Here is a 26,963-nt window from a genome sequence, read left to right on the forward strand (position 1 = left end):
GCAAAAACTTCCGTTCATTTACAAAAAAAAATCCTAAAACTTCCCGTAAATTCCGAGAGCATTCCGGAAGGTCCATAAACGTTTCAGAAGAATCAAAATCTTCCCAGAAATTCTGAGAATTTCCCAAAATTTTTGAAAACTTCCCATCAGTTCCGAGAGCTTTCCTGAATTTCCGAAACCTTGCCAAGCATTCCGAGAACCTCTTGGAAAATTTAAGATTTTCCGAGAACTTACTACACATTTCGAGGACTTCACAAACATTCTGACAACTGACCAGAATTTCCGAAAATTTCCCAGATTTTCCATCAGATTCCTAAAAGATGTGTGCACTTCGAAGAACAAACAAGAACGACCCACAATTTCTTAAAACTTTCTTGAAGTTCCTTCCAATAACTGTTCAGAAGATTCTTGAATTTCCCAGAAATTCTGAGAGCTTTCTAGAATTTTGGAGAGCTTCCCATAAGTTTCAAGAATATCTCAGAAAATCGCAAAAACTTCCGTTCATTTACAAAAAAAAATCCTAAAACTTTCCGTAAATTCCGAGAGCATTCCGGAAGGTCCATAAACGTTCCAGAAGAATCAAGATCTTCCCAGAAATTCTGAGAATTTCCCAAATTTTTTGAAAACTTCCCATCAGTTCCGAGAGCTTTCCTGAATTTCCGAAACCTTGCCCGGCATTCCGAGAACCTCTTGGAAGATTTGCGTCTTTCCGAGAACTTACTTAACATTTCGAGGACTTCACAAACATTCCGACAACTGACCAGAATTTCCGAAAATTTCCCAGATATTCCGTCTGACTTTTACTGTGCACTTCGAAGAACAAACGAAAACTACCCACAATTTCTTATAGCTTTCTAGAAGTTCCTTCCAAGAACTGTTCAGAAGATTCTTGAATTTCCCGGAAATTCTGAGAACTTTCCAACAATTTATTATGTTATTCGACTGGTATGTGGGGAGATTTATTTTTCATGGCTTTCTAAGTCAGTTGTGCATTTTCCTATGCACAATTGACCGTTTGGATTACCCTAGACTGGGAAAAACCTTTAAAAATAAATCTATCCAAAAATTCCGAAAACTTCCCAGATGGTCCAGAAATTCCAGAAAATTACTCAGAAGTTCAGAGAACTTTTCAAAAATTCTGGGAACTTCACAGAAGATCTGCAATTTTTTCTGGACATCCCAAAAACTTCTCAGAAGATCAAAGAACTTTACCATAATTCAATGAACGTCCCAGAAATTTTGAAATCTTACCAGTAGATGTGAAAACTTCCTCGAAGTTTCGCGAATTACCCAAAATGTAAGAAACTGGAAAATTCCGAGAACTTCCCAAATAGTCCGAGAACATTCCACATTTTCTTAGATTTTCTCAGAAGTTCTGAGAACTTCCCACAAGATCCAAGTACTTCTCAGAAATTGCTAGAACTTCTCAGGAGTTTGAAGGATTTCCCAGAATTTACATGAACTTTCTAAAAAAAACTTCCGAAGATCCTGGAGCTTCCTAGAAATCCTAGGACTTTCTCACAAGTTTAGAGAATTCCAAAATCTTTTGTAAGTTTTAGACATTTCTGCTAAGTTCTAAGAATATATGGGAAGTTCTCGGAACATCTTGAAACTTTCGGGAGGTTCTTGGGTTTTCTAACGTTCTCGAAATTTCTGGGACGGTTTAAAGGGACCGTTTGAAGGGACCGATTAATGGGACCGAGATAACCATAGGACATGTAGCAAAAAGTGATCACGTATCGAGAAGTGGAGGGTTGATTGTAATTTCAAAATAATTCTGTTGGGGATTTTTAGAGAATATCGGTAAAAATTCTGAGGTGACTTCCTAGCATGTTCCAGGTAAAATTCCAACGACCGCTTGAAAGCTTGAATGTGATTCATATGAATTATAATATTTTATGGGAAATTAACCACTTCATTCGAGCAGTTGAAATGACATTTTCTACCACTCGAACTTCAATCAGAAATGCCGTCTCCGTGCTAAAAAATTTTGAAATTTTTTATAAATGCCATTTTGAAAATTTCACAAGATCCAAAATGGTTGAATTTTAGCAAACAATTAATTCGCCTGGAACGGCTTTATTCAAATATCTTCATAGGTCTGCAAAAGTCTTCACAAAACAAGGAATCTCTTTAAAATGTCTTACAAGAATTTCAAATGTCTTCAAAATTAATGCAAGTTTTCAAATCTGGCCTCTCTGCTTTCGTGTGTTGTAGGACTCAGAGATGCCAGATGCATTAAGAAAAATTTGTCAACGAGATCGACGTTTCAGCGTTTAATATTTCAGGTGTATAAGTCTTTACAGAAGTTATATAACTCTTGGAAATCAATGCTAATTCTTCAGCGAACTTCGTAGAAGTTTGAGGAATTTTGTAAAAAGGATCGTTAAAGATCCTCAGAAAACATCGTACAACTTTAGAAAATTAGCAGAAGTTCTAGGAACTGCGTAAAAGTTTTGGAAACATTCTAGAAGTGCAGCAAATAGGAGTGAAGAGAATTTTATAAACTTTCAGCCAATAGTGTCTAATTACAGAGAAGTTGGTAGAATTTCATCAAACTTTGTATAAATTGAAATTTATAACTTCATTGAACTTCGTAAAACTGCAGAGATTTTGTTGATATTCAGGCGACATCGTAGTAATTCATGAAATTTATTAAAAATTCAGAGAGCTTCGTATAGTTTCTGGGCAGTTCGTATAAATTCAGCGAGCTTTGTAAAAATACAGGAAAACATCTTAGGAGTGGGAACATTGTACAAGTTTAGGGAACTTCGTGGATGTTATGGGAGTTTTGTTTCATTTCCGGAAACTTCATAACAGTTCCGGGAGCTTCTTTTAACTTCTGAGCACTTCGTTAAAGTTCAATAAACTTGGAGTACTTCATGGAATTCCATTGAAGTTCAAGAAACTTTTAAAATCTTTAGAATACTTTGCTGAAAATCAGTTAAATTCAGCGATTCTTGTAGAAATTTGTGAATTATGTAGGAACTTTCAGGGAGTTTTGTAAAAGTTCAGACATTGTAAACTTCTTAAAACAAGGATTACCTTCATTCATTTTTCAAAATAGAAATGTGTTATTATGGTATTATGGTATCATAAGATGTTGAAATGATATTAATCAACATTTTCAAGAAGGAGCATGAAATATGAAGTCAAAATCTTCATTTCTCTAACAAAGTCGTCACGTGTCTCCGTAAAATTCAAAAAGGCTGTCTTGGAAGTCTTCTTCAGTTTCTGCCTGTCTTCAAACAACTTCACTAATCATGAAATGTCCTCAAAATGTCAACACAGAAATTAAAAATGTATCTAATCTGGCATCCCTGATGAAGCTAACCCACCCCCCGTACTGCCATCTAAAAGCCCGATTAGCCGCAGTTCATGTTGTAGCATATTTTTGCCGGCTAAAAAAGGCAAAGAAAAAACTGCAATTCACCAAACACATTTTAAAACAACGTAAATCCCTTTCAAATTATCTCACCTGCAAGCAGATTCCAACCAGCTGTAAATTCCTCCGAACAGAATCACGCTTGGGCCGTAAATTTTGAACACCACCTTTAGCAGCCGCCAAGGTCGGTGCCGTTCTTTGTTCCCATTTCCACCGACACTTTCCGCAATCTTCTTCTTTTGCTGCAACTGCAACTGCACCTGCCGCAACCAACCGGCACTGAAACGTGCACCGATTTTCTCGCTCCGGTGTCCCGATAGCGTTTGGTAGATATCACCGGTCCCGATCTGCCGCCGCTGTCCCGTTCGTAGCAGTTCAACCAACCACCTTGGGGAAGTAGATTCGCTTAGTTTGACGCTTCGTATTAAAATTCACTCCGATTTAGGTCTCTTACCAGAAAAAGTACTTGCTAAAGACACTCGCCTTGGAATAAGGGTGCACCGGTCGTTTGTCCATTGCTGCTGCTTCTGCTGCATCGCCAAACCATTTGGCACCGGTTGTGTGTGGATGATAATTTATGGTTTTTCGTGGTCGCACGGTACCAATCGAATTCTAACCGCCGCAGATAGGAAACAATCTAATCTCTTTCATGGTGAGCGTTCGCTGGGACGGACGTGGTTGCAACAAAGAATGATCGATGTCTGCCACCGCTCCGCTGTCTGTCTGGTTGAATTACGAAAAATGAAAAAAAAAAAATGGTTTTTAATGGTTTTTTAACCGCAGTAGGTGATGATGATTCAGGCCTGCTTTGATTGTTGCGCCATTGTTGATGGACGTCAACAAACTGCCGCCGGCAGACGCAACAGTCAACAGCACTCTGTTGTTATCAACGCTATCTACTGTGGGTATCATTCCGTTGTTTCGTGTTTGAATTCATAAGTTCGCTGATAGCCACTTTGGTGACGTACAGATACGACGAGAATTTTTACGAAGACTGCAATAGGCAAGACATCGAACCGCGCATTTTCGTAGATATTGATCACAGTGCTGTTGAGATTTTCAACAATTGGCTGGTTCGTTTCTTAGAAACTCCAGAAGGGAGCTTTCCTCATTGCAGAGTTGAGAAGGGTTCCCGTAGTCCTAAGTTATGTTGATTTTTTGAACTGGAGAAGTTATTGAGCGACTTGAACAGGAAGCAAATTCAAAGTGAAAGACCAGCCTCCAAGGCGCATGAGGGAATATCTTCATAAAGGTTGGAAAAATCCGTACACATTAAAAACGCTGCCATTAAGGCATTTTTTGAGATTATTTTTTTCCAAAATTTCACTGAATCAAGCTAAGAGTGTAGTGAAGAATCACAGTAGGTATTGGTTGTCAGGATCCTGCACGCTCGAAATTTTTAGCCGTAGACTAGGATTGTAAATAGATAATCTTTAAAAAATGACGAAGGTTGAAATTTACAGTAAGATAGATATAGTTCTTTGACCTTTGACCTAATAATAACGAACTCTTGTCTCGTCATTTTTGAGTATTTACCAAGGGGTGGTCACTCAACACACTTATTTTCCGCCAACGTTTTTCTCAGTGTGTCTGAGAAAAACCTTGGCTGTTCCGGCAGTGCCGAGAAGTCATTGAACTGACTTTTTTTGCTTGTGAATAATGCCTTGTTTGGCAACCCGGTATTTTGACAGCTCTTGTTTTTGTATTGTTTATCAAAACTTGAGATGACCCAGGAGTAGGTAGAACATTTCCGTTCCGAGATACGGACCTTAGGGGTGGATTCTGCCAATTTTTGCAACATTCTATGCTGGACGATGGAATGGTTGGTGTAGCAGCCGCCGCCATGGATGGTATGTCTTCTAGCACTTCCTGTCAGAGGCGAGGTCGGATGGTAATGTTTTTGTTTGGTTATTGACTTTCCGATTAACTCAATCACCGCTGTCAGCAGTTCTTCATCTAATGAACGGATAGAGCCCAAATAGAAGAAAATGTGGACGAGACCAAGGACGGGTCTCCCACCACGAAAGTCAGAGTAACGATTTTGTTAACGGAGCTGGAGGATATCATGAATGGGATGAGCACTTTGTCCAGAGTTAGAGTGATAAACTATCTTGGATGAGCATTTTTCCGTTAATGTTGGAATTGATTGCGGAGTGTTGCTATGCAAGCGAATGCTTCGATTTGTTCACGCTGGATGATCAGAATGATTGTACGCAGTCCGGCGCAGAATGATGTAACAATTTCTTCGAACAGGCATTGGAATGTGCGCTGACTGTGTTTTGAGGAATCTATTTCGATTTTGGAGAATTCATCGTGGCATTTGGTGGAGATTCACCGTTGTGGTTTGAAAAAAAACTACAAGAGATAGCCCTATGGGGTTGTACGCAATGGTGACGTAGGACTACGTGGTCTTATATAATAAATCTTATTTGTTAACTGCAGCAGGAGCTTGCGTTTTGTGTAGGAATAGGAATTTGAGCGTAAGTATAACGCGCTTGACATAGATGGCCCACAGCGACTCACGAAGAGCTACTGATTCCGATCAATAGCTGTGCGGTTTCTTCCTCCTTCTATGGATGCTCAATAGACTGATGCAAAATTTGAAATTTTCCCTCCACAGTGCTCAAACGGTTCCAAATTGGGCTCTGATTAACCTCCCAACACTTGAACTAATTTAGTGAGAAACTGACTTGGCACAAACCATTTGAAGTTCATATGGAAATTACTATGGGAAAACAAATGTTTTTTTTTCATTGCCTTCTAGCCTTTTTACACATTGTACTATTAACAAATTCTATTGCTATTCTTATGGGAATTTTTATCAGCTACAACTTTGCAGAAAATCATTTTTTCAGCCAAACGTCAGATGAAATAGTTATTAATTGTTTAAGAGATTGATAATCTCATGGCAAGATTAAGCAACTGTATTGTGGGCAACACTGTATTCTTCAGTGTGACATAGTAGCCATGATTTGTGTCCTCTATTCTATGCGCCATAAACACCAATGTTGCCTGCTGAACAGTTGATTGAGCTAATCATAACACATCAGTGACTTGAATGCTTAATAATTTTTGTTCCTTACATTTGATCGAAAAGCAGTCTTGAACAAAGTTGTAGCTGAGAAATTTTCCAACAAACTCAGCTATCATTTTCTTATGTAGACTGGTGAATTTTGAGATAGATATGAACCGACATTATGGTTTCTCCATAGTACTTCCCATATATACTTCAAATAGTTTGTGCCAAGTCAGTTTCTCACTAAATGAGTTCAAATTTTGGGAGACTAATCAGGTCCCAATTTGGAACCGTTTGAGCACTGTGGAGCGAAAATTTCAAATTTTGCATCAGTCTAATGCTCATGTGAGCTGCAGCTCGCAACGAAGGCTTTCGTTGTGTACTGGAGAACAATATTGAACGCCACGCGTTGAAAGCACTGCTGCTGCTGTTGTTGCTGATGCCGAAGACCGGACACCACCACACACGGTGATTGGACTGAATCCGACGCGGTTGAGGGTAGCCTTGATAGCTAGCTTGCGGGGAGCCTTTCTTTGTGTACTGAAAAACACCACCACTCACCACGTGGTGATTGAATAAACACCGGTTGGTGAGACCGGATAGAATTCATCTTTGAAATCTGTGGTAGGGAAATCGCTTTGTCGTAGGCAATCGGTGATAATTTTAATTATCATAGCAACATTTGCACTTTCGTGCCATTTTCAATAGTGACGTTTTGAAAAATGATAATGTCTTAAATTTAACGGATGCGTAGAAATATTTCTGATCGATTGGTGTTAAAATTATTGCAGGTCCAGGGGCAGCTGAGTTTTTTTTTCTCCTCTGTTGTTACATGTTCCATTTTCGATTTTCACAAAGTGTACCACCAAATTTGAGCCCAAAATATTAAGAAATAAAAAATCCCACCCATGGTGAAAATAGGCATTTTTTTACATTTTGGATACCTGCCGGTAATCAGCCTGTTTACTGTAGTAACTATAACAAAAACAAAATGTCGGTACACCTATACATAATCTACATAAAAAAATCAAAATGACATTCTAAGATCGCAAATAGCTTATTTGGTTGTGGAGTAGTCTCTTCTGAAAGATGAAATTTTAAAAAATCTCGAAAATCCAGGGTTGTAGCCGAGAGAAATCTAGGCACTTCAGAGCAAAATTAAAAAGGCGTTTGTTCAGAATGCCAAACTAAGCGTTGGGGCCAAGTTTGGCTCAAATCCGTGAGATCGACCACAGGTGGCGTACCCACTTGAGCTGGAATGACCCATATTAAAACGCATACATATTTCACGAAAAATGATAAATATCTCGCAATTTATAAGAGCTAGAAATTTTGGGGATTCAGCAAAGTTGCTTAAAATAACATTTGCTACAACTTTATTCAAGAAGTTAAGTCTCTATCTGAATCAGATAAAAAAAAAATATTTATTTTATCTCACTTTTAGGTAGTTTAATCACCAAACCGTCTACATCAAAAGAAGCGGATTAACATATACAAAAACATCTTTAAACAAACTATACCCCTAAAATCAATGTTCGAGAAGCTATTAGAAAAGCGCACGAAAACGACAAAAAGTAACACTGTGCAATGGAAGCGCTCTGACCCCCGTTGACGAATCTGCTATACAATGAAACCACTGGAAGCGACTCCCGTTCTGGTGGAGGAGGCTTATTGGATAGTGATGTATTGTATGGTGAACAAGAACTCTCGGCTCTGTAAAGTTAATCCGATTGAGCTTTATCAAATAAATTAATAAACCAGGGTGTCTACTACCTGAAAAAACCTGGAAAACCGGGAATTTACAGGGAATTTAATTTTTTCTGGAAAAACCTGGAATATTCAGGGCATTTTGGTTCCACTCAGGGAGTTTTCAAATTATCACTATATTCGTTATTCAAAAGATGTTTTTCGTTCAGTTTCTTAACGGCACTGAACTTGACAAGCATCTGACAGGTAAGACAACGTGTGCGAACGAGACAAGTTCATTCAGAGAGTCTTGTCACGCTCGTTCTGCGCTGATTTGTATGTGGAGGATCAAAATCGTCGTAAAAGGAAACAGTCGAAGAATAGAGACAACCGTCAAAAGGAAGCATACGAAGGATGTATCGTATAAGAATAAGCATGCCAGACAGCAGGTCTGTGAGCCTACATAGAATTTTTTGAGCTTCAGAGAGGGTCGGAGATCTACTGAGAAATTTGTTGAGCTTCAGGGTAGTTCGTAGATCTTGAGAACAGAACAAAATCACAAGAGCGGTCGTAGATCTTCAGATAAATGTTCAAAGAAATTTTCAAAACTTCAAGCAAGCAAAAATAATTTCAAATCAATTTGTAAAACTATAAGCAAAATTTTGCAAATCTTCAGGGAAATTCGCATAACTTCAGACAAGTCCAAGAATCTACAGTGAAATTTAAAGTATTTCACAGAAGTTTGGAGATCCTAGAAACATTATTCAACAACAGAAAAGTTCGTAGATTTTTAGAACAAAGCTACAGGACTTCAGAAAGAATCACAAGAATCTCAGAAATGTTAATGGATCTTCAGTAAATATTTCAGAACTTCAGGGAAGTGCGGCGATCAAAAAAAAAATATCTACACGATTTCAGGAAAATTTGTAGATCTTGAGAAAGACATTTAAAACTTCAAGGAAGCTCAAATATTTTCAGATAAATTTTGACAACTTTAGGTAATCTTCAAGGAAATTTTCAAATCTTCAGGGTAACCCGAGAGGAATTTACAAAACATCAGAGAAGTTTGCAGATCCACTGAGAAATTTATTGAGCCTCAAGTTTTTTTTGTAGATCTTGGGAATAGAGCTACGGAGCTTAAGGGGGTATTCCCGATCTTTTTTTTTCAAAAAATCAATTTTTTTTTCACGTTTTTTTGTACTTTAGACTATATACTTTTATCCTCCCAAGCCGTTTTCCGATCAGCGAATTCGGTGTCCAGGCATAGCTGACTAATGGTAAGAACCCCCAAATGGTTTCAACTAAAGTCAAAACTTTAAACGCGTTTTTCTCGAAACCACATTTTTTTTATCGGGCGAAGATTTTTCTCAGAAACTATAAGAGATATTGACTTGAATCTTTGCGCATTTTGTTCCTCATTAAATTCTTTGGAGCTTCTCCCACTTTCAGCCAAAAATATTAACATTTAACATTGTTTGAAGCACCTTAAAGCTGCAAAAAAGCGGGCTAAAAATCGCCTGTTTTTTCATATGGCCGCCATTTTGTTAATTTGCAAGATTTTTTGCTGCCAACGGGAGAAGCTCCAGAGAATCTTATGCAGATTATTAATTTCATCACGAAATCTGTTTCAGATGAAGCCGTTCCAGAGAAAAGTCTTCGCCCGTCCAGGCGTTTGCGGCGAACAGGGGTCTGTTTGCCGCCATTTTGTGACGTCAATAATGTCTTTTTTTATGTCGAAAAAAATTTATTTGTAAACTTTAATGTTCAATAAACAAGAATCCCAAAGAGTTAGGCGCATTACTATTCATTTTCCTTGAAAAAAATTAATTGAAAAACAGGCCGAAAAAAGGCAAAAGATTGGGAATACCCCCTTAAGACAACTTTACAGAACTTTAAGAATATTTGCAGGAATTTGAAAGAAAGTTTCACAGTTTCACACAAATGTGAGATCTTCCGAAAAATTCGTTAAATGTCAGAAAAGCACCTCAATTCCAAAAACAAATCGCAGCGAAGTACAAAAGTACAATATTTTGCAGAACTCCATGGAAGTCGCAAATAGATAGATCTAAAGAACTCCAGAGAAGTCTGTAGACCTTAATAGAAGTCTGTAGAATGTCAGAAAGTTCGTACGTTTTTAAAAAAAATTGCAAAACTTCAGCAAAACTTACAGATCTTAGGGAAAGTTCGTCGATCTTTAGATCAAGAATCCACAAAGAAACTTTAGAAAAGTTCGGAGATCTACTGTGAAATTTATTGAACTTCAGAGCAGTTCGTAGATCTTTAGAGCAGAAATACAGTACTTCAGAAAACTTTACAGAATTTGAAATAAATTTTAGGAACGTCAGAAAAGTTCAGAGGGTAGATCTTAAATCTACTCAAAAATTAGCAGATGTTTAAATAAATTTTCAGAATTTTACTGCGGTTCTTGGATTTTGAGAGACATTTACAGAACTTCAGGCATGTTCGCTGATCTTAAGAGATATTTGCACAGCTTCAGAAAAACTTCAGAATACTTTCTGAAACTTCCGGAAAGCTCAAAAATTTCTAGATAATCTTTTAATTCTTTAGAAAATTGTATAGATGTTCAGAGATATTTGCAGATATTCATTGAATCATGAAAATCTGCAGAGAAAATTACAGAACTTTCGAGAAGTTTGTAGATTATTAGAAATTTTGTGAACATCAGAGATAATTGTTGATCTTCAAGGATCTTAAATCTTCAGGGATTCTAGGAAATTATTTTAGGAAAATTTGCAGAACTTCTGAAGAACACACAGAACTTCAAAGAAATCTGTAGAACTACCGAGAAATTTGCAGATCGTCAGGAAAGATTTTTGATCTTTAAAGAAATTTTACTGGAGAACAGAAACAAAACTTCAGGGACGTCAGAAGGTTTGAAGACCTTGCAGAATTGAGTTGTTAACAGAAATTTTCAGAACTCAAGGAATTATGTAGATCTAGGGCGAACTTTTCCCACTAGCTTGTCTAAAGTTGGTATCGACATCCTGGCGAAGTTTTGAAATCTATTTTCATCTTCATATCGCAGCTCTTGAAGGACAAGATGAGCCAGACCCCTGCCGGTGTTCCTCATGAGCAACCATTTCCTACTCCACAAAGTTCACCTTCTCCTTCTCATTTTATTTAAAATAATAAAAGCAAATACGTTTGCCGGAACTAGAGCTATTTTCTGGTAATTCATGATGGAAGTATTTACTTTTGATTCCTGATACAGTTTTGTCTTGAAATCTAAATTGACAGTTCTTTCGACATGTGCAAGCAGTGTGAACACCAGCAAACAGGGGGGGGGGAGGGGTTCGACAAAGTGTGTCGAAAGTAAATTCGAGTAGATTTTTCATTATGGCGGCGGTCAAAAGCAGACCAAGAAATCAGATAGTCTAAACGGACCTTAAGGACATGTGAAACCATGATTTATTCTGTCTTGATCTTCCGAACAGGGTTGGACTCAAACATATTATCAAAATGATATATTGTTTTTGAAAGCATATTGTCATCAAATTTTGATATATCGTTTTATCGAAATAGTATAGACAGGGTTCTTACTTGTATTCATATTCTTGAATTTAAAAAAATAAAGGGCGAACACGAAATTATTGCGACACCGAAAATGTCATGCCAATTTTCTTATAATGTTTAGAATCAAACCAAAATTTTAGGGTAGTTTTATACACATATTTACTTCAAAAATCAAAAGAAAAGTTAATCGATGGAGCCTTGAGTGTAAAATTGAACGCATTTTCGCTTGATGCCCTCCATCAAAGTCTTTACAGTGTCATCCGGTACCAGTTTCTCAGTTTTTTTTTTCCATTTTCTTAACATGTCCTTCTCGTCTTTGACTTTCTTCTTGCTCTTCCGAAGTTCCCGCTTCATTATTGCCCAGTACTGCTCCACCGGGCGCAGCTCCGGACAGTTTGGCGGATTCATGTCCTTTGGAACAAAATGGACAGAATTGGCCTCATACCACTCCAGGACACTTTTAGAATAGTGGCATGATGCCAAATCTGGCCAAAATAGCGGAGCTTCGTCGTGCTGCTGCAAGAACGGCAAAAGGCGCTTCTCGAGGCACTCAGATTTTTAGATCTCGCCATTTACTGTGCCCTTTGTCACGAAAGGCTCACTCCTCAGTCCGCAAGAGCAAATTGCCTGCCAAATGAGATATTTGGAGGCGAACTTCGATATTTTCTTCTTCTTAAATTTGTCGTTCACATCGAACTTGCTCTTGCCGGTAAAAAACTCCAACCCCGGAATTTGCTTAAAATCGGCTTTTATATACGTTTCGTCGTCCATCACACAGCAGCCATATTTTGTCAGCATCTTCTCGTAGAGCTTCCGTGCCTGAGTTTTAACCGTCGATTGTTGCCGCTCATCGCGGTTTGGGAAGTTCTGTACCTTGTATGTATGTAGTCCAGCTCTCTTCTTTGCATTCTGGACGTAGCTCTGCGACATGCCGATCTTTTTAGCCAAATCACGGCTTGAGACGTTGGGATTTGCTTTAATCATCCGCTTCACCTTTCCCTCCGTCTTTTTGTTCTCCGGTCCCGGTTTTCTTCCAGCTCCTTTGCCATGGTCCAACGTCAACCGCTCCTGGAACCGCTTCAACACTCTGGAGACGGTTGAATGGTGAATGTTCAACATTTTTCCCAACTGCCGGTGCGACAGGTCAGGAAATTCCAGGTGTTTGGAAAGAATTTGTTCTCTCAACTCGCGTTGGTTCACCTCCATTTTCGTTGAATCGAAAACACGACTTCGAGTTTGACAGAATGTACACAATACACATCAATGAGAAAGTGTGCAAAATTTGGATGATTTTTACCCAATGGTAAAAAAGTTATACCCTGTTGAATGTGTCGCAATAATTTCGTGTTCGCCCTTTACTACACAAATACCTAAAAAGAATGTAATATTGATTGATGTAATGCATGCTACTGTATGAATAACTAATGTGATTGCAAAAACCAAATACAATATTACACCCATTGATATAATTTCTTTTCGCAAATTATGTGTAGGATAAATGCACCAATAGTGGAGGTACTTTTACATTGCACTAACGTGCATTTACTAAACATAAATTGTACAAATTAATATTAAACAACCTATGTGCATCTGTGCTGCTGTAATATTCAATAACTTTTTTGCTGTGCCGACTTATAAGTACCAACGCCCAAGTTTGAACAATCGAAAATAACATAAATCAAGAAGTACATAAAAGGGATTCCAGATGCAAATGCAAAATTGAACACTTTATTAATTTTCAATATGTCACACACTAAGTTTTTTTTCTACCGAGCTCGGCTGTGCAAATCTCGGCAAAAAAAGTTTTACTGAGATCTCAGCAAACATTTCATTTGTTTGCTGAGATTCAGCTAAGCATTATCCGATATTCAGCAATCAAATGTTTCTTTTGCTGAGATCTCAGTGAAACTTTTTTTTTCGAGATTTGCACAGCCGATTTCGGTAGAAAAAACTAAGTGTTCACTATGCCAGATGGTACCTATCTTTATGCCTTTAGATGCAAATTTTAAGCCCCTCCTATTAAGAGAATTATGGCATTCTTCTTCTTCTTCTTCTTCTTCTTCTTCTTCTTCTTACTAGATGCACTTCCACAGTTATTAATTGAGAGCTTTCGATGCCTGTACCATTTTTGCATTGGTATAATTGTGTGGCAAAGTCCAATCATACGTCTATGCCCAGGGAAGTCGAGAAATTTTCCAACCCGAAAAATTCCTAGACCGGACCAGGAATCGAACCCAGCCACCTCCAGCATGGTCTTGCTTTGTAGCTGCACCTTTACCGACTGAGCTAGAGGGAGAAATTCTCTTAATAGAAGGGTCTTAAAAGCATAAACCAAGGGGTGAGGCAGCTTTACTGTGAGTTCCGTTTTTGCTGCGAGTAGCTCGCGAGTAACTAAATGTACCTCAAAATTAAATCGACGCATCTTACTCCGTTTACCGTCTTCACATCGACAGTGAGCATGCATAAGGGCGTATACGAGATGATCAATTCTCTTCATCGACTTTCTCTTTGCATTGCTACAGCTAAGCGAATCAATTTTCTAGAATTTGTTCAGGGCAGTGTTGTAACAGGTTGTATTGTCTACCAAAAGCAACAGCAAACGTTAATTCTAGCGAGTTATTAACAGAAGCGGGATGTGCAGTCAAATCTGCCAACTGAAAATCCATCAATGAGATGTAAATGTGTAAGGTTCATTGAGTTTGTCATCTCTTTCGTTCTCCCGCTGTCTAAACGGTTGAAGGAGTGTGACGTTAAACTTCGTCATCCATTTTATCAGCCGGAGAACGAAAGAGACGACAAATTTACTGGGCCTCACCTGTTTACGCTCATTGATTTTCCCTAAGTGAATTTGGTTCCAAACATCAACAAACCATCGATGCTTATGGCTTTGATGTCGTTTGGAACCAGTTAGGCGAGGTAGGCAACGATTTTTCGTATTGGCTAGCCACCTCAGGTTATTAACAAAAGAGAAAATCGACGAAGAGAATCGATCATCCAGTTTACGCCCTTATGCATGATCACTGTCGATATATTATGCGTTAGCAGCGTTGCTAGGTTGTCAGATTTATCTGGCACATCTAGAGAAATTTAAGCTCTACCAGACAGATTTCTGAGAAATCTGGCAGCTTCCTATGTTAATTTGCTGTGCCAGATTTTTGCCAGACTTTTTTTTTCGTGTTTCGTCAGATTTTTTTCAAAATAAGCCTGGCATCTCTGGGTGTTAGTCTTGTTTGTAAACAAAATAAAATTCTCGCATCACTTTTCAATAGGCCCTTTCTGCATTGATCGATTCTCTTCATTGACTTTCTCTTTGGATCATCACGGCCGTGTTAAGATATTTCCGGATATTTTGGACACCCAGATCGATGGGAAGACGCAACAATCTAGATTCCAGACAAAGACAACAGGCAATATTTTTGTAGCCGAGTTATTTACGAAAGTGAGAGTCGATGAAGAGAATTGAGAATTGAGAGAATGTAGATTGGTCTATTAGACATCGAAGTAGGTAACCTGAATGACACGATGGGATCGGGATGGTCAGCATCTAGACTGATCAGTGGCCGGTAATGCGAAATCATTTGCCAGGACAATATCTAGCAAACGTCCATTTCGATTGTTTACTTGACTAAACCCGTGTAAGTTAAATCCGTCCAAAAGAGTACAGCAAGCCACCGGCATATGCAAGCGCCACTGTAAACCAGCTTGGTTGTAGTCGCCAAATAGTAGTGCGGGAGAGCGGGGACTCAATCGAGACCTAACGATGATGCAGTCGGCAAGTAGACAGCGCCAATACTATGAATGTTTTGTGGAAATTCCACGATAATCCAAAGCTGTTCCAGCAGACAGGAAATGGGCGATCTACTTAGATAGCTGGTTAGTCTAGTTGAGACAGCAGTCAGAGCGCCTCCACCGCGCGATCTTTGACTTTGCAGGGGAGATCGGTCACTTGAAGACGGAATAAAGTGATCCGAAGTTGCGATGCATAGATGCGGTCATTCAGTCCCGTTTCCGTCAGTACGATTAAATCATAATCAACCTCCGCAACAGCTAAGAAAAACGAGTCTATTTTAGTCCGCAGCCCACGCACGTTTTGATTTTTTTTTTAAATCGTAGGCCATTCGAAGAGCGATCCTGGGAGCTAGAAACCCAAGGAAATTTAGGACCGAGTGTTCAGAATCGCAACCATACTCGCCTGGAGTTGTAGGCCGGAAGTCCCCGATTTTTGTTGCTGTTTTGCTCGACAGCAGCTTTTCGGCTTATGAAGCGAAAAGTGAGAAAGGAAATGACAGTGATCTTGCTCACTGAGCAATGTGAGTTACTCGAGGTGCCTCAAAAGCAACTATGAAATTGCTCATGATTAGGAGCTGTCTTGCCCCTTGGCATAAACGTAGGTACCGTCCGGTATGCTCAGATTCTGTGATTGATGTGTTTTCCTTAATACATATTTCATGTTTACACCGCTATCATCTCCAAGAACATCAAGGAAAAATTTCCACAGCATTGTTCTACACTGGCTTCCAAGCTTCCAACCCATCGGTCCTTTTCAGACATCGACAAAGCACCTCAAAAACAGAACACTCAAATTGCTTCCGAATTTCAACGATCGAACTTTTTCACTGATAACGAGTTAAGAAATCAATTTAATATTTACTATACTTTTGCAGTGACGTCAAAACTCCCTTTCGTAATCTTTCGTCAAATCTACGGTCGTGTCTTGGATACAACCTCTTACTTTTTTTTTTAGAGCGGCGCATAAACTTAAGCTTATATTGAATCCCGAGCAAGGCCAGGCACACTTAGCTAGTATTTAATAATAATAATAATATTAGATGTCCAGATTAAGTAACCTTGTGGTATTCGATGCTTTACGGTACACAATTAAATATAAATATGAAGCTATGAATTTAATTTTAACATCAATCTTGTCCTAATCCATCGTAGTTTACCATTCTATATGTGGATTATGGAACTGATTCTGGACATAACTCGCATTATCACTAGCAACCCAGCGTGAGATACCGTAATGCTCCGAATTTAGAATATTCTAGTTAATCCGAACATGTAGTTTTTAATTAATTATTTCGTTTTCTTTGCAACATAATAAAAAATGTGAGATCATTTTGAACGATGACATAAGGTCGCGTTAAATTTTACGTGCTATTTAGAGCACGGGTAGGCGTCGATAATCTACTTTAAAAAATGTCCGGATTTATAGACTAAATGTCGGTGCATTACGATTACCATTTCTCCAATCCACAACTTTCACCGTTAGATTCACTTTCTTCGTCTCCGTCCAAGCGGGTTCCGAACAGTGCACTGCATTTCCATTCCACAGGGAATTTCTATCGAACGACGATCGGTGCATCTGTTCTTGACCGATAAAAATTCCAATCTTCTATTCTCTCTATCCAACCGTTATTTCCGAGGAACCAGTTTTTTTTTTCGAAGGCAAATCTCATAAATAGCCTCGCCTTAGATTCGCTGCAACCCAGTGCATCTTCTACCCTGCACCGAAGCCCAGCTAGAATTCTACCAATATGGTTCCGCTAAGACTTGTAGCTTTGATTTGTCTGCTGACTTTGGAAAGTGTACTAAGTTTCAAATTACAAACCTTGACTGAGTACGATAATAATCGCGAATTGAAAAACGATTCCGTGGCAGATGAACATCCGTCTGAAAGGTAATTATGGAAATCAGTGTTCAGAAAAGAAGTAGCGTTTGATTATCCACTTCTTTAGCTGCCCTCGGACGCCAGGCGAATTGGTTGATTATTTGCTGAGCAAGAAAGCAATTCAAACTGTAATTTTCGTGAACGGAAGTGTGACCATCAATTCCGGTGTGGAAGGTGGAACTGAATCCGAAACTGGAGACGCGCCATGTTCGACAGCAGCTACGATCTCGTCCTGTTTGGGTGTAACATTGAGTGGAGTGTACCAACTCAGTGTCGGCAATCTGATCCAATGCGTCTACTGTGAGTGCAGTCCGCCGTTCCCAACGCGCGTTCCAACTGGGGAATGCTGGCTACAGGTACAGCGAAATGATGGCTCCGATAAGGCACCTCAAAAGGATTTCTACCTTCGGACTTGGACGGAATACCAGAACGGATTCGGTTCACCCGATGGCGATCACTGGCTTGGATTGGACGCCTTGCATTTGGTAAAGTTGTTTGATGTTAGCGTCTAGACCTAACCTCAATGTTGCGAACAATTCCAGATTACCGCCAATGGACCGGAGATGCGTATGTTGTATGAAGTGGGATTTGTTGATGAACTGATTGTTCCTGCATTCCAAATCGATAATGCGCAAAACCTCTACCGTGTAATGCAGCCTACCAGCGATGTATCCAGCGACCTGCAGGTCATTGCATACAATGCACCCTTCAGCACCATCGATGAAGATAACCTGAACAATCCCTTCGGACAACCGTCGGAGTTCTACGGCGGCTATTGGTACGGGTCTCCGAGCACTATTCTCAACATCAACAACGAGCCTCTCACCTCCCGACGAATCAAAAGGATGTACATCAAATTTTGAACGGAAAAAAATATACGCATCACACTTATTCTAACTGTAACCTTACGTCACACCTACAGCATTTATTGTCTTCAACATCAATAAAAACATAAAGACGAAGAATCGCATGCTCCCTCCATGCTGAACGTCACTTAAAAATCCTACAAACCTTACAATCTAAGTACGTTTCTGAGTTTCCCTGTCTGCCAATCTTTGGTCCTAGATGTCCTAGAGATTCACCATGTTCGGATTAATAGGTCGCGTTCCGATCAGCTTTTCACCTGGTGACGCTTGTTGAAATTCTTCTCGGCTATGGCAGCCAGCTGAGCTGCCGTCGCATCACCCGTCTGGGCGACCAGCTTCCGTAGGAAACCCTTCGGCTGTTTGAGCAGTTCGTGCGGATGGCCAAACTCCACTGCTCGACCGGCATCCATTACCAGCACCCGATCGCTATCCATGACCGTGTGCAGCCGATGAGCAATCGTCAGCACGGTACACTCACCGAATTGGTCCCGAATTGTGCGCTGGACCAGTTTGTCCGTCCTAAAAAAAAAATAACAACACTTCAGTTAGCGTCGCAGTTATTGCTTATCACCAACTCACTCTGGATCCACGTTGGCGGTTGCTTCGTCCAAAATCAGGATCTTGTTGTTCCTCAAGATCGCCCTCGCCAAGCAAACCAGCTGCCTCTGACCCATGCTAAAATTTGATCCGCCATCCGACATCTTCGCATCGAGTCCTCCGTCCATCCGCTGAACCACGTCCTTCAGTTCCACCAGCTCCAACGATCGCCACATCTCCCCGTCCGCATGCTGCCCAAACGGATCCAGATTGTCCCGCACTTTACCGGAGAACAGAATCGGATCCTGCGGAATGATCGAAATCTTCTTCCGAAGATCGTGCAGCCCCAAGCCACCGATGTCCACCTCGTCCACCTTAATCAGCCCCTCGTTAACGGCCAACCGGAACAGAGCCTGTATGATCGACGACTTACCCGCTCCCGTTCGCCCGACGATTCCGACCTTTTCCCGCGCCTCGATCACCAAATGCAGATCCTTCAGCACCAGATCGCTGTCCTGGGAATATCTCAGCGAGAAGTACTCGAACTCGATCGACCCTTTCGAAGGCCAATCGGCAGCCGGTTTCTTCTGGGGGTCAACGGTTTCCAGCGGTGGCTCCGATTCGACTTCGGCGTACTCGACCACCCGTTCGACCGAAGTCATCTGGTTCTCCAGCTCGGCCGTCTGACGCATGCCCCACTGGCACATGAAGATCAGGTTGAACACCTGGGTAATGGCCAGACCGACGTTGCCGCTCATTGCTAGGGGGGAAGAAGTGGGGATGTTTAGATTGTATTTGCATTTACGGTACGTGATTTTTTAATTCATGGTCATTATTTCAATATTCAGTTTATTGTTGTTTTACATTTCTTGATTTATTACTGTCTCTTGTCTTTTATTTTGTTTTTGTTTTGATTCATTTTCTGCCTTTGTTTTTTTGAGACTTCTGAATTTAAGGTATTTACTGCTGATTTTCATACATTCCCATTTTTTGTTTGTTGGTTTAACAGCTTTATTTTTATTTTATTTTTTCTTTTTACAGTTATATGTTTATCATTTTGTTTTTGAATTTCTCACAGCATTTATTTGCTGAGTATGGCTTTTCTTAAATTCTATTTTTGTAATGTGATGTAAATGTAAATTTACATTTTAACACATAATAAACTTCACATTCAAGGATCTTAGCCGTGCTGAAACGAAATTCACCCTAGTCTTAGATACAGTAGTGTTCATTCCTGGAATGTCCGTAGTTCCTATCATTTTGAGGTTAGTACCAACCGGTGGAAACTAACGATTTATTTGGCTTACTACTTGACTAGCCTATTGGTCCCAAGCAAATCGATTAACTTTCCCCATTCTAGTCAAAATTCTAGTACTACACAATGTTTGTTTTGATTAGCTATGAAAGTTTGCCAGATCAAATGAGGGGTTCGTGGATTTTCCTATGTTTCGAGAAGTTGCATCGATTAGCTTGGGACCGAAGATAGTACCAGCGCTGAGCACGTTTCTTCGGGACCTACTAGTCTTAGAGTTACCTCTATGGTAGTACTCTGATAACCCTAGCAACATTGCATGTTTTTTTTTTTTTTAGGTTTTATATCATACTACAAGTCTAAATCATGATCTACAGAACCATCATAAAACCCAAATTGTTACTTGGGTAAGCACTCTTCCAAGGGAATCAGATTTTGAACGGTGTGGCTTGGAGATCATTCTTTGGGTTTTCGACCACATTGATTACTGGGAAACATTCTAAAAATTTACGACTACGTTGACCACTCCAGGATCCAGGTTACTCCATGGGAAGTGGCCAGATTTAGGTCAGTTCCAAAACCTGGCTTACGGCATATCAAACTTTATGATTTTGCAAATCAAGATCATTGAGGGACATTTTGAGGGGTTTCGACCACATTGGCCACTCCTGGTGGCGTTTCGGGATCTAGATTCGTCCAGCGGTAGTGATCAGATTTTGAACGGTTCCAGGTTGCTAAGTTTGCAAGCAACATATCAACACATCAATCTTCATAATTTTGCAAAACCAGATTATTGGGGATCCTTCTAAAAGTTTTTGACCACATTGCATACTGCAGGTAGCGTTCCGGGATCCATGTTCCTCCAACTTCATGATTTTGCAAAACAAGATCACTGGGGAACATTCTGAGAATTTTCGACCATGTTGACCATTTCAATTGGTGTTCCGGGATCCAGGTTTCTCCAGCGGAAGTGGCCAGACATAGGTCAGTACCAAAACCTGTCTCGCGACATATCAAACTTCATGATTATGCAAAACAAGATGACATTCTGAGAATTTTTGACCGCATTACTGGTGGAGTTCCGGGATCCAGGTTCCTCCAGCGGAAGTGATCAGATTTTGAATGGTTCCAAAACCTGGCATGCGACACATCAAATTTCATGATTTTGCAATACAACATCATTGGGAATCATTCTTAAGGTTTTGACCACATTGATTGTAGGACATGTTCCGAGATACGGACTCCTCCAGGGGAAGTGGCCAGATTTAGGTCTGTACCAAAACCTGGCTTGCGACATATCAATCTTCATGATTTTCAAAAACAAGATCATTGGGGAACATTCTGAGAATTTTCGACCACGTTGGCCCTTTCAAGGGGGGTTCCGGGATCCTGGTTCCTCTAGGGAAAATGGACAGATTTAGGACAGTACTAAAACTTGGTTTGTGACATATCAAACTATATGATTATGCAAAACAAGATCATTGACATTCTGATAGTTTTTGACCACATTGCTGGTGGAGTTCCGAGATACGGGTTCCTCCAGGAGAAGTTTCCAGATTTAGGTCAGTACCAAAACCTGGCTTGCGACATATCAAACTTCATGATTTTTGAAATCAAGATAATTGAGGGAAATTTTGAAGATTTTCAACCACATTAACCACTCCAGGTTGTGTTCCAGGATTCAAGTTCCTCCAGCGGAAGTGATCAGATTTTGAATGGTTCCAAAACATGGTATGCGACATATCGAATTTCATGATTTTGCAATACAAGATCATTGGGAATCTTTCTTAAGGTTTTGACCACATTGTAGGACATGTTCCGCGATACGGACTCCTCCAGGGGAAGTGGCCAGATTTAGGTCTGTACCAAAACCTGGCTTGCGACATATCAAACTTTATGATTTTCAAAAACAAGATCATTGGGGAACATTCTGAGAATTTTCGACCACGTTGGCCCTTCCAAGTGGTGTTCCGGGATCCTGGTTCCTCCAGGGGAAGTGTCCAGACATAGGTCAGTACCAAAACCTGGCTTGCGACATATCAAACTTCATGATTTTGCAAAACAAGATCATTGAGGGGTTTTGAGCATATTGGCCACTACAGGTGGTATACGGGGTTCGTCCTAGGGAAGTGGCCAATTTTAGATCAGTACTTATACCTGGCATGTGGCATTTCTTTTGTATAATTTTGGATCTCAAAGATTCATGATGAACTGTACTGAAAAAGTCTATTTTTTCCCCTGCTTGATGTTCTGGATTATCATAGTAGGATTTCTGATGTTCTGTTATTTTTTTTGCTTCTTATTTTCTTCAGCTTGTTGCTGAGCAGTTCCACGCCAACTGACGAATCGATTATCCGAATTCCATGAGACTTTGCTTTCCATGAAAAAATGTTCACTAGAAGCAATGAACCAAGATTTTGACGGAATTCGGCCATTATGACTCATGCCTAATTTTTCAAAATGGCTTATTCTTATTTTTCGATAGATCATAGCTCGAAAACGGCTCATGGTATTAATGGTTGACATTCAATGATTTTGGTGAATTTTAAAGTGTCCAATTTAGAAAAGTTAGCATTTTTTATAAGATTTCAAATTAAAAAATCATGTACTTTTTTGTAATCAATGTTTTTATCAGGTTTTTTTTTTTAATTTTTCGACTAAAATTTGTGATTTTTATTTCAGTGTGTATTTTTTATAAAAATGGTATACTGTAGCATCAATTTTTTCTCAGGAACCATTTAGATTAGATGAACCCATTTTCGTGCTATGATTTATTGAAAAATATCGAATACGTCATTTTGAAAAATTGGGTGATAGTCAGAATGGCTGAATTCCAGTGCAAACTCGGTTCAATGCTTCTATCAAACAATTGTGCGAAGTTTCATGGAATACTGCAAGGAAAAATCTAAAATTTTGTTTATTTTTAACTATTTAGCTTCTCTGCATTTTTCTTTTAGATTTTTTTTATCAAACATTATTTGTCTCTGTTATCAATCGAAATGGAGGTCGTCTATTTTTATTCCTTTTACACTTAAACTCTTTACTGTTCTTCTTTCTTATTTAGACGTGTTTGTTTCGTGTTTTGAATTGATTTTCTTCCTTACTTTTTTAACTTTTTAGCAATGGTCGTTCTTATTTGTAATTTTCATATTTTATTTATTTTTCGTTTGTAGATTCAAGATTCAAACTTTTATGAATTTTATCTTATTTGGATTGTATTTTTTAACAGGCGATAATTTTTACGTAATTCATCGCTTTTCTTTTGTGTTTTGTTATTTGAAAGTTATGATTTTATGTTTCAAATCTTCCTTTGTCCTTTTCTTTTCTTTTTTCTTCTCTCTCTCTTATTGTCTGCTTTTCCCTTTTCATTATATTTTTCGTGTTTGCCTTATAATTATTTAGGTTATTCTAATGTATGTTTTTTCATACTGTTTTCATTTTGCGTTTTTAGATTTATTTTACTTTAATTTTCACACACTTTTCACTCTTAAATTTTGCTTTTTTTACTATACAGTGCCTCTAGAAGACGCGCTTCTGCAGCCTCTAGATGAGGTGTTTCTGCAGTCTCTAGAAGAGGTGCATCTGCAGCCTTTAGAAGAGGCACTTCTGCAGCCTCTAAAAAATGTGCTTTTGAAACCTCTAAAAGAGCCGCTTCTGCAGCATCTAGAAGAGGCGCTTCTGCAGCCTCTAGAAGAGGCGCTTCTGCAGCCTCTAGAAGAGGTGCTTCTGCAGCCTCTAGAAGAGGCGCTTCTGCAGCCTCTAGAAGAGGCGTTTCTGTATCCTCTAAAAGAGTCGCTTCTGCAACCTCTAAAAGAGCCGCTTCTGCAGCCTCTAGAAGACGTGTTTCTGCAACCTCTGGAAGAGGTGATTCTGCAACCTCTTGAAGAGGCGCTTCTGCAGCCTAAAGAAGAGGCAATTCTGCAGCCTATAGAAGAGGCGCTTCTGCAGCCTCTGAAAGAGGTGCTTCTGCAAAAGGTGCTTCTGGAACCTCTAAACGAGCCGCTTCAGCAGTCTCTAGAAGATGCGCTTCTGGTACCTGGTACGTCCCACAACACCCTGCTACACCAGAAACGTACCGCTCCTAGGCGTCAGGATTATTAATACCATCATGGAAGCTTGGCAGCAGGAATAGTTCCAGTCGCGGACCACTTCCCTGACGACCCAGGCTGGACCAGCGGATCATTTCAAGACTCCGGACTGGTCATGTGAGGATTTCCTGCAATTTCGGTGGGACAGCTTTCCGCAAGGTTTGTCCAATTTGCAGCATCCCAGCCTCGGTGGAACACGTACTGTGTGCCTGCCCATAGTTCCAGAGGATACGCAAGCAACACGGACTCCCGGAAAACGTCAGGAATCTACTTGGTAACGACCCCTCGCTGACCGTGTTCTCTTCACCTTTCTATTTTTTTTTTTTTTTGCCGTCGGGGTATCTCTGCCGGACGGGGGAACTGTCTCCGACGGTGGATCTCCACCTTGTTCGGACACCCATTCCTCACTACAGTTCCGTTTTAATTCTCATTTTACATTAAGTTTGTAAAATGTCTGTCTAGTTCGGCGGGAAATTAGAGCCAGTTGTACGCAACATTAAAGTAAAAATGAAACCTCTCTTTCGAGGCAGGCCCTAAGCTTGACCTTCTGCTATCGAACGTGATGAACTAGCCTACGGCTAAACATCACGATAATGAAGAAAAAATTTAGAAGAGGCGCTTCTGCAGCCTCTAGAAGAGGCGTTTCTGTATCCTCTAAAAGAGTCGCTTCTGCAACCTCTAAAAGAGCCGCTTCTGCAGCCTCTAGAAGACGTGTTTCTGCAACCTCTGGAAGAGGTGATTCTGCAACCTCTTGAAGAGGCGCTTCTGCAGCCTAAAGAAGAGGCAATTCTGCAGCCTATAGAAGAGGCGCTTCTGCAGCCTCTGAAAGAGGTGCTACTGCAAAAGGTGTTTCTGGAACCTCTAAACAAGCCGCTTCAACAGTCTCTAGAAGATGCGCTTCTGCAGCCTCTAGAAGAGGCGTTTATGTATCCTCTAAAAGAGCCGCTTCTGCAACATCTAAAAGAGCCGCTTCTGCAGCCCCTAGAAGACGTGCTTCTGCAACCTCTAGAAGAAGCGCTTCTGCAGCCTAAAGAAGAGGCAATTCTGCAGCCTATAGAAAAGGTGCTTCTGCAGCCTCTAGAAAAGGTGCTTCTGCAGCCTCTGAAAGAGCCGCTTCTGCAGACTCTAGAAGAGGCGCTTCTGTATCCTCTAAAAGAGCCGCTTCTGCAACCTCTAAAAGAGCCGCTTCTGCAGCATCTAGAAGAAGCGCTTCTGCAGTCTCAAGAATAGGCATTTCTGCAGTCTCTAGAAGAGCCTCTTCTACAGTATCTAAAAGAGGCTCTTCTGCAGCTTTTTCCGAGACGCTTCTGCAACCTCTAAAATAGCCGCTTCTACAACCTTTACAAGAGCCGCTTCTGCAGCCTCAAGAAGAGGCGCTTCTGCACTCTGCAGCCTCTTGAAAAGGCGCTTCCGGTAACTTCAGTTTGCCCTCGGCAGCAGCAGTGGTAAATCTGCCGAGCCGGACGAGATTGGATACCCGTTGTTAAACAAAAACTCTCCCTTGACGGAAAAACGAGGCTACTCGCCCTCTTCAACGATCTGTGGATCACCAACGCGTACCCTGACCTCAGGTAGTGCCCATTCCAAAAAGTAACACGGCAAGTGGATAAGCCTCCTCCTTCAAACCGATTGCGCTCGATTGAAAAGAATGGTAAATCGTCGTCTCCGGCTGTAGCTGGGGGCTAATGGCCTCCTTTACGGACGGCAGCATGCATTCCGGCAAGGACAAGGTTCTTCTACTTACTTTGCGGCTCTCGGGAAAGTACTTAAGGAAGCCCAGGACAACGGTCACCATGCGGAGGAAGTCTCCCTTGATATTTATAAGGTGTTCAACAGGACGTGGACCCCCGGCGTTATCAGGAAGCTCATCGAAATTTCCTTCTAGATCGCACTTTCCGTGTGACTGTGAGGAACACTTGCTCGGATCCGTTCCCCGAGGAAACTGGAGTGTCCCAGGGATCCGTCGTAGCGGTAACGCTATTCCTGGTGACAACGAACGGGGTGTTCAGCCAACTGCCCAAGAACGTGCACGTTAGCTTATGCCGACGACATACTCATCGAACAACTAAGCGGACCAGGAATGTAACCCAAGCAGCCCGGCCGCCAGCAGGTGGGCGCTTTCAGTTGGTTTCCAGCTATCCAGCTATTTCCGCCGAAGAGTGTACGGTGCCATATCTGCCACTCGGGTCATCTGATTCGGGAACCACCGATCACCATCCAAGGCCATCCGATTACGCTCAAAAAACAGTGCGTGTTCTGGGGGTAGTTCTGGATCGCACCCTAAGCTTCGAACAGCACTTCAGCCGCATCAACATCGTCAGGACAATCTCCCGCCCGCATCGCTCCAGCAACCATCGATAGTCGACTCTTCTACGGCCTCGAAATTACCTGCTTAGCCACCGATAAGCTTAACCGCATCCTCGCTCCGATATGTAATAAACAGGTACGCATCCTCCCTTTCCGCTGTCGATCTGCTGCAGCGATTGCTACGAAAACCGCTGCCCTCGCCGCTAAGACATCCGGGAACGATAGGGTATTTCTCCACAACGAGGGGAACAGAGCCCTGCAGTCAACCTTGACCTACCCCGGTGGATTAATAGAGGATTCAAAGGACTGGAATTTTTTTCGGAGTGGCAGGACCGAACACTGCAACAAGTCAAAGTCTACCGGAGGAGTGTTCCGTCTTAAACGGAAAAGCCGCAGCTATTCTCGAAGTACTCATCACTTCGGCACATCAACCAATCCTCGTGCTAACGGACTCACACAGCGTCATCCAGGCGCTGCTGGAAACCGAAGCCCCGAGCTACCTCTGGATACAATCCATTACACGGTACGCCCCACCTTCAACCGTCATTACGTGGATTCCCGGACACTGTGGTGTTGCCGGAAACGAGGCGGTGGACAGACTGGCGGGATCTGGTCCATCCG

General features: G+C 40.8%; 4 protein-coding genes across 8 annotated transcripts in view; 2 read left to right on the plus strand and 2 right to left on the minus strand.

The window, feature by feature from the left end:
• LOC135707918 (ATP-binding cassette sub-family C member 4-like) overlaps window positions 1-4,082 on the minus strand; it is a 30,782-nt gene extending 26,700 nt beyond the window's left edge. The window contains exons 1-2 of the mRNA XM_065229836.1: window positions 3,840-4,082; window positions 3,479-3,772 (exon numbers count right to left, since the gene is read on the minus strand). Coding sequence (XP_065085908.1) covers window positions 3,479-3,772; window positions 3,840-3,901 — 356 coding nt within the window. The 5' untranslated portion in view covers window positions 3,902-4,082. The remainder of the gene's footprint in view (window positions 1-3,478; window positions 3,773-3,839) is intronic.
• Window positions 1-26,963, plus strand: part of jus (julius seizure) — a 452,703-nt gene that overhangs the window by 268,398 nt on the left and 157,342 nt on the right. The gene's annotated exons all lie outside the window — the stretch shown is intronic.
• Window positions 17,283-18,155, plus strand: LOC135707931 (fibrinogen-like protein 1-like protein). Its single transcript, XM_065229854.1, has 3 exons — window positions 17,283-17,301; window positions 17,377-17,777; window positions 17,835-18,155. Exons 1-3 carry the CDS (start codon window positions 17,283-17,285, stop codon window positions 18,153-18,155), a joined length of 741 nt encoding a protein of 246 aa, XP_065085926.1.
• Window positions 18,245-26,963, minus strand: part of LOC135707916 (ATP-binding cassette sub-family C member 4-like) — a 116,118-nt gene continuing 107,399 nt past the window's right edge. The window contains exons 12-13 of the mRNA XM_065229835.1: window positions 18,738-19,455; window positions 18,245-18,677 (exon numbers count right to left, since the gene is read on the minus strand). Of these exons, the coding sequence (XP_065085907.1) occupies window positions 18,404-18,677; window positions 18,738-19,455 (992 nt within the window). The 3' untranslated portion in view covers window positions 18,245-18,403. The remainder of the gene's footprint in view (window positions 18,678-18,737; window positions 19,456-26,963) is intronic.

The sequence above is a fragment of the Ochlerotatus camptorhynchus genome, unplaced genomic scaffold, assembly GCF_037179485.1.
Source record: "Ochlerotatus camptorhynchus isolate MF236.1 unplaced genomic scaffold, CSIRO-AGI_Acam_v1.1 ptg000323l, whole genome shotgun sequence".
Classification (NCBI taxonomy): domain Eukaryota; kingdom Metazoa; phylum Arthropoda; class Insecta; order Diptera; family Culicidae; genus Ochlerotatus; species Ochlerotatus camptorhynchus.